At 50.3% G+C, this 5,160-nt stretch overlaps 1 protein-coding gene across 1 annotated transcript; it reads right to left on the bottom strand.

Moving 5' to 3' along the window:
- Positions 1–2,450: 2,450 nt before the first annotated feature.
- Positions 2,451–4,043, bottom strand: LOC109770434 (cationic peroxidase 1). The gene is made up of 3 exons (XM_020329135.4): positions 3,779–4,043; positions 3,454–3,660; positions 2,451–3,355 (listed from the first exon to the last, which is right to left on the bottom strand). The coding sequence occupies exons 1-3, from the start codon at positions 3,995–3,997 to the stop codon at positions 2,771–2,773; spliced, it is 1,011 nt and encodes a 336-aa protein (XP_020184724.1). The 5' UTR covers positions 3,998–4,043; the 3' UTR covers positions 2,451–2,770.
- Between the last annotated feature and the right edge of the window lie 1,117 nt (positions 4,044–5,160).

Raw genomic sequence — 5,160 nt, 5'->3', positions numbered from 1 at the left:
AACGTCCTCGCGCGACGAGCCAATAGCGACGCCTACATCGACACGCTCGATTTGAGCAGCTGGCTCTGGCCCGGCGATTCGCAAGCAGACGTGTGGCTCCGCCATGCCATGCAGATCGTGGTTGGTTCCATGAAATTCCACGTGCGCGCACCGTCGACGATCAGTCTGACGGGACGAGCGGTCGAGAAAAAGCCAAAGCCCAGGCTGCAGCTGCCTCGCTCCACGAGGGCGACAAGGATGTCACTGGAGTTGTACTATGGCTTCCTTCTGCTCCCGCCGACGGTGGAGTTTCATGCGCTAACGGACCTGACTCTCTGCACCATAAAATTCATCGACGGCGACGATGACCGTCTCGGCAGCCTGCTATCGTCCTCCTCGTGCTGCCCGAGGCTGCGAAGGCTAACACTCCGGAATCTGTCTGGGGTGAAGCAGCTGCAGCTCAATGGCAGCGCGCTAGAGTTCTTGGGTTTGGACGACCTCTCCGTGAGGCGATTGGTTGTCGACGCCCCACGGCTCTCGGCTCTCCGCCTCGGGTTCCACTTCATGGAGTACGACGACGAAGACGAGCAGACCAGCCTCACCGTCCGAGCACCGGCGCTGGAGACACTGAATTCCTCCATACAGCTCGGCTATTGCCAGCAGCTCAACCTCCAACATCACACGATCCAACTACTGCAAGAGTGTAGCCCCAACGTTCGTCACCGCATGTACATACCAGGTCCAGAGGTAGGCAATCAATCTCATGCAAATGTATGTTCGCTCCATGTCGAAATAATACTGCAATTTTGTGATTTTTATTTTTTGGTATGCAGGTGCACTTTAGCTTTGTTTTTCATTTACATGGAAATTTACATTAATTAGCATCCGATTATCCTTTATACAGGGTCAAACCGAAAAAGAGGTAGAGGATGAAATAACAGCGATGCCCCAATTCCCCCGCTTCACAAATCTGACCGTAAGATTTTACTCAAAAAAAGGCAGCCACTTCAGAGCAATTGCGACCGGTCTCCTACAGCGATGCAGCAATCTCCGGTATCTCCACCTAGACGTTCACCTGGTGAGCTTGTAATGTTTCATTTATCACCGTATATATATTTTTGTCTGTGAACGATTGACTCAGAGTTTCACGGTCGCTGACCGTATTTCTCGTTTGAATTGAATGTATCACACCACCGAAGCATGGTCAAAGTGAGAAGGACTACAACACCGGCGGCCTCTCCAGCGGCTGGAAAAATGGGGTGGTCTCGTTGAAGTACCTGCGTGAGGTGGAGTTCAGCGGCTTCTCGGGGCAGGGGTACTGCTTCGACTTGGTGCAGCTGCTGCTCGTGAGCGCTCCGGCGTTGGAGAGAATGCTCTTGACTATGCAGCCACCTGAAGAAGGCTGCCGGCGCCCAACAATTGACTTGGAATTATTGAAGTCGAGGCTTCCACGTGGTATGGGGAAGTGGACCACTCGCCCAACCGCTAATGCGGAAGCAATGGAGTGGACGCCAGATTCGTCGATGCCCAAGGTTGGGCAGGAGATGCACGAACTGCAAGCTTGTAGCTTTCTGATAAACATTTTTACATGCATTGTGAACTAAAAAAAATGGATGCATGTGAAATATTTAATAAGGAAAAGTTGTAAATAAGTTAATTTTCGATTGGAAACTTTTCGCACCTTAGGTGGCGAGGTCGGTGCTCCAAATGAAGGTTCGTGATTTGGAAAATATTGATGTGTAAATTGTCTCGGCACATGCTACAGGCGCATTCTTGTTTAAATCGCGAACACATTGACTATGTGATGAATAATGCCTTAGGTGTCTACTACAACTATCGTTTTATGTTACAAGTGTTTTCTTTGTGGCTTCTATGTTGCCAACGCGTGAATGCATTTCTCCTTTGATTTATTGTGACCAATGGGACCGGAAGTTCCATATTTTTCAAGTAGAATCTAACGATCGGAAGTTGTGAGCCAAAGTCCTATTCTGCTACTGAGCTCGTTTGAGCTCGGGGTGAACAGTAAAATAAAAAAAAAGTTTTCTTGGCAAACTTTTTTAAATGTTTTGTATGCTTGAAAATTTCATCACGAAATGACATTCGTGGAAGTCATGGTAAAAAACAAAATCAGCACTCTAAAATAATTTTTTTTTGCCACGACTACCACAAATGCCCTTTCATGATAAAATTTTGCAAGCACACAAAAAATTTGTCAAAGTTTACCCATTTTTTGGATTTTTTTGTTTTTTAATGTTTTTTATCAAGGAGCATTTGAGCTCGGGAGCAGATACTCCATATCCTCGGGTGAGATGCTACATAGATTGCGGAAGATTCCCTATAAATAGTGTCTCACTTGGCAGGATCCACATGGTGGTTCATGCTAATCCATTTGCACTACCTGGATAACTTCTGCCATAATATATTACAATTCTGGAGAGCCAGCTGCCATGGAAGAGATTAAGCTCACGATTCACAAGAAACAGTTAATAAAAGATACGACAAATGATGCAAACAATGGCACGAGCACCCTCCTGTTGTCATTGATAATAATATTGTTTACAAACATAGTACTACTAAATGATATTGGACCGCAATAATCAATCGGCGGAATGATTAATAGTTTAAGCAGTAAGCCAGTATGTAGTCAACACTAACAGGGCATCATCAGACGTAAGTAGCATAACATAGTACGGAGTATGTGGTTATTAGAAAGGTGAAAGATTATTACAGATGTTGCATTTATTTATCTTTAGTTACGGGGTAATTGACAGTGGTATACCAGACCGTATGATCAGGGGTTGACCAACCTACAGTTGGTCCTGATTTGGCCGGCGCTTCCGGTGAGCGGGCTGAGGTTCCCCATCTTTATCATCGCGGCTGCGAAATCGGCAAAGAAGGCGGCGTTGTCTCCTTTGTACTTGAGCACTATCTTAGCCTGTGTCTGGTTGTTCTGGGGGTACAGCACCTGGTCGGAGTGGAGGAGGCCGCGCAACCCGGTGAGGTCCGCGTAGTACTTATTGTCGAAGACGGACCCCGTCGAGTCCAACGGCGCGAGGAAGGTGTCCCCGGCGGGGCCATTTTGGGGGCAGTTGGCCTTGAGCCCCTGGGCGAACTGAAAGTCGATGCGGTTTTCGTTGTAGAGGCGGAGCCGGTAGTTCTGGCACTGCGCGGAGCCGATGGTGTGCGCGCCGGAGAGCACAGTCATCTCGGTCGCGCTCAAGCCCTTCCTTTGGAACCTCGCGATGAGGTCGCTGCCGTCAGGAGGATTAGTGACGAGGTTGGCGAACGGCGGCGGGAGGTCCCTGTTCGCCAGGTCCATGCTCGCCGTCGTCGAGTCGCGCCGGCCGAGCGGGACCGTCCAGGTTGGCCCGCCGAGCTGCAAATAATGCAAAAGACATCACATGCCGCCGGTTCAAATGAATGTACAGTACTCGCAGTTTCCGCGTCCGGCACTACCACTACGTAGGTACGTACCAGAAAGGTGCCGTCCCGTGCGGCGAGGGTGAGGATGTCGGCGCAGGAGACGACGCCAGGGCAGGCTTGCTCCACTGCGGCCTTGATCGTGTCGATGACCTCGAAGCCGCGGAGGGAGTTGATGTTCCCGAAGGCGTTCTTCTCGCCGATCGCCGGAGTAGTCGCCGTAGCAGGCACGTTGTCCAGGAGGACCGATCCGTCGCACCCCTAACCAAAATCAAATGCCAAAATTATATACTGTGCGCGCAACGCAACGCGTGCATGATACGTTACAGAATCGATCGATCTGAGCCAGCCAACTGCATGCATATGGATATTCTCATACCTCGACGAAGCAGTCGTGGAAGTGGAGCCTGAGCAGGGAGGCGCCCATCCGGTTCTCGTTGGTGACGGTAGTGTTCATGACGCTGCGGACAATGGCCTCCAGGTTCGGGCAGGTCAACGCGTAGAACGTCGGGCTGAGCTGCCCGTAGGCGCCGGAGACGAAAAGGGCTAGTAGGGCGAGTAATGCGCAACGCCAGGTGGTGATGTAGGACGCCGCCATTGCAAGGGTCTAGCTAGATTGCTTGTTTTCCTTGGGTGAATGGCACGAGCAGAGTGATGGAGTATGCACCGTACCCATGCCGCTACTTATAGTGCAGTTGCGTCGCGTCCATGCAAGATATAGCTGGCTTTGCATATTACGGCCTCCTCACCAAAGTCAGAGTTTACCTCTCGGTGGCCATGCATGCGTGCAAACTTCGCCATCGATCGCGCTGGTCGTCCGGTGCAACTAGCTACAGTAGCTTACAAGCTGCGTTGCGCTGGCATAGTAAATTAGTAACAGTACTTGCAAAGTCAAAGCGTGTAGCTTAGCAAGAATGCCGCCGCCATCCATGCAAGCTTACCGATCGAGAATGCATATGTGCATGTGATACTGTGGACGTTGGCCACCCCAGCAGCCGCCTGCATGCATTGTTTCTGAACGTTACGTATAATGAGAGATTACGGAGCAGAGCTGGCTCTTGGGAGCCCGAATGTACAGCTAAATCGTCTGTCGATCGATCGCGTAGGGACGTTCTAGATGTATATATACTGCCACTTGCGTACTTGTGTGTCTAGCTAGCTGGCTTGCTGCCCTCGTTCTTCATCCTCACTCCACTGCTAAAAGTAACCATGGAGGTGCTCCATTTCGTCATGGCGCGTGCAACCCAAGATCTTTGCTGAGGACGACGTCACCTTCACCCGGCCGGAGTACGTACGTCGGGCGTATGCGTGCGTGCGTACGCAGCGATGATCATGGATTATTATTGTTTTTGTGGAAAACAGTGAATATATTACACTTTAGCTACATGTGAGTCGTCTGCATTTTGAATTTAGGCCAGCTGATTTTTTTGGCCGTTTGATCTGTTCTGAGATTTGTGCGTTTGTTTATTTTCTGGCTGGTGCTTTTCGTCTGTTGGGCTGGATGGAATCGACTTACCCCTCGTTAAGATCCCAATGCCCGTTTAGGCTTGTGAGCGCAGCCCGCGTTATGCAGGTGACCGGCACCTCGTCTCTTGCAGCCCTTCCACACAGAGAGTTGAGCACCCTTTCATTAACTTCGGGTCCGTCTCTCTCACTCACTTCTCTCTCAATCTTTTCGGCTCTCTAGGGTCAAGATGGCAACGGAGACGAAACCCATCAGGTTTTGCCTTCCCAAACCCATCCCCACGAGAAAATCGTAAA

The sequence above is a fragment of the Aegilops tauschii genome, chromosome 6 (assembly GCF_002575655.3).
Source record: "Aegilops tauschii subsp. strangulata cultivar AL8/78 chromosome 6, Aet v6.0, whole genome shotgun sequence".
Lineage (NCBI taxonomy): Eukaryota > Viridiplantae > Streptophyta > Magnoliopsida > Poales > Poaceae > Aegilops > Aegilops tauschii.
This window is presented reverse-complemented; position numbering and strand designations above follow the sequence as displayed.

What these genes read in the sequence shown, in the direction of transcription:
- LOC109770434 (XM_020329135.4), bottom strand. Translation starts at nt 3,997, where the DNA reads ATGGCGGCGTCCTACATCACCACCTGGCGTTGCGCATTACTCGCCCTA. An exon ending in TCCACGACTGCTTCGTCGAG is followed by an intron (nt 3,661 to 3,778) that starts GTATGAGAATAT and finishes GATTTTGGTTAG; the next exon opens with GGGTGCGACGGATCGGTCCT. An exon ending in CACGGGACGGCACCTTTCTG is followed by an intron (nt 3,356 to 3,453) that starts GTACGTACCTAC and finishes CATTATTTGCAG; the next exon opens with CTCGGCGGGCCAACCTGGAC.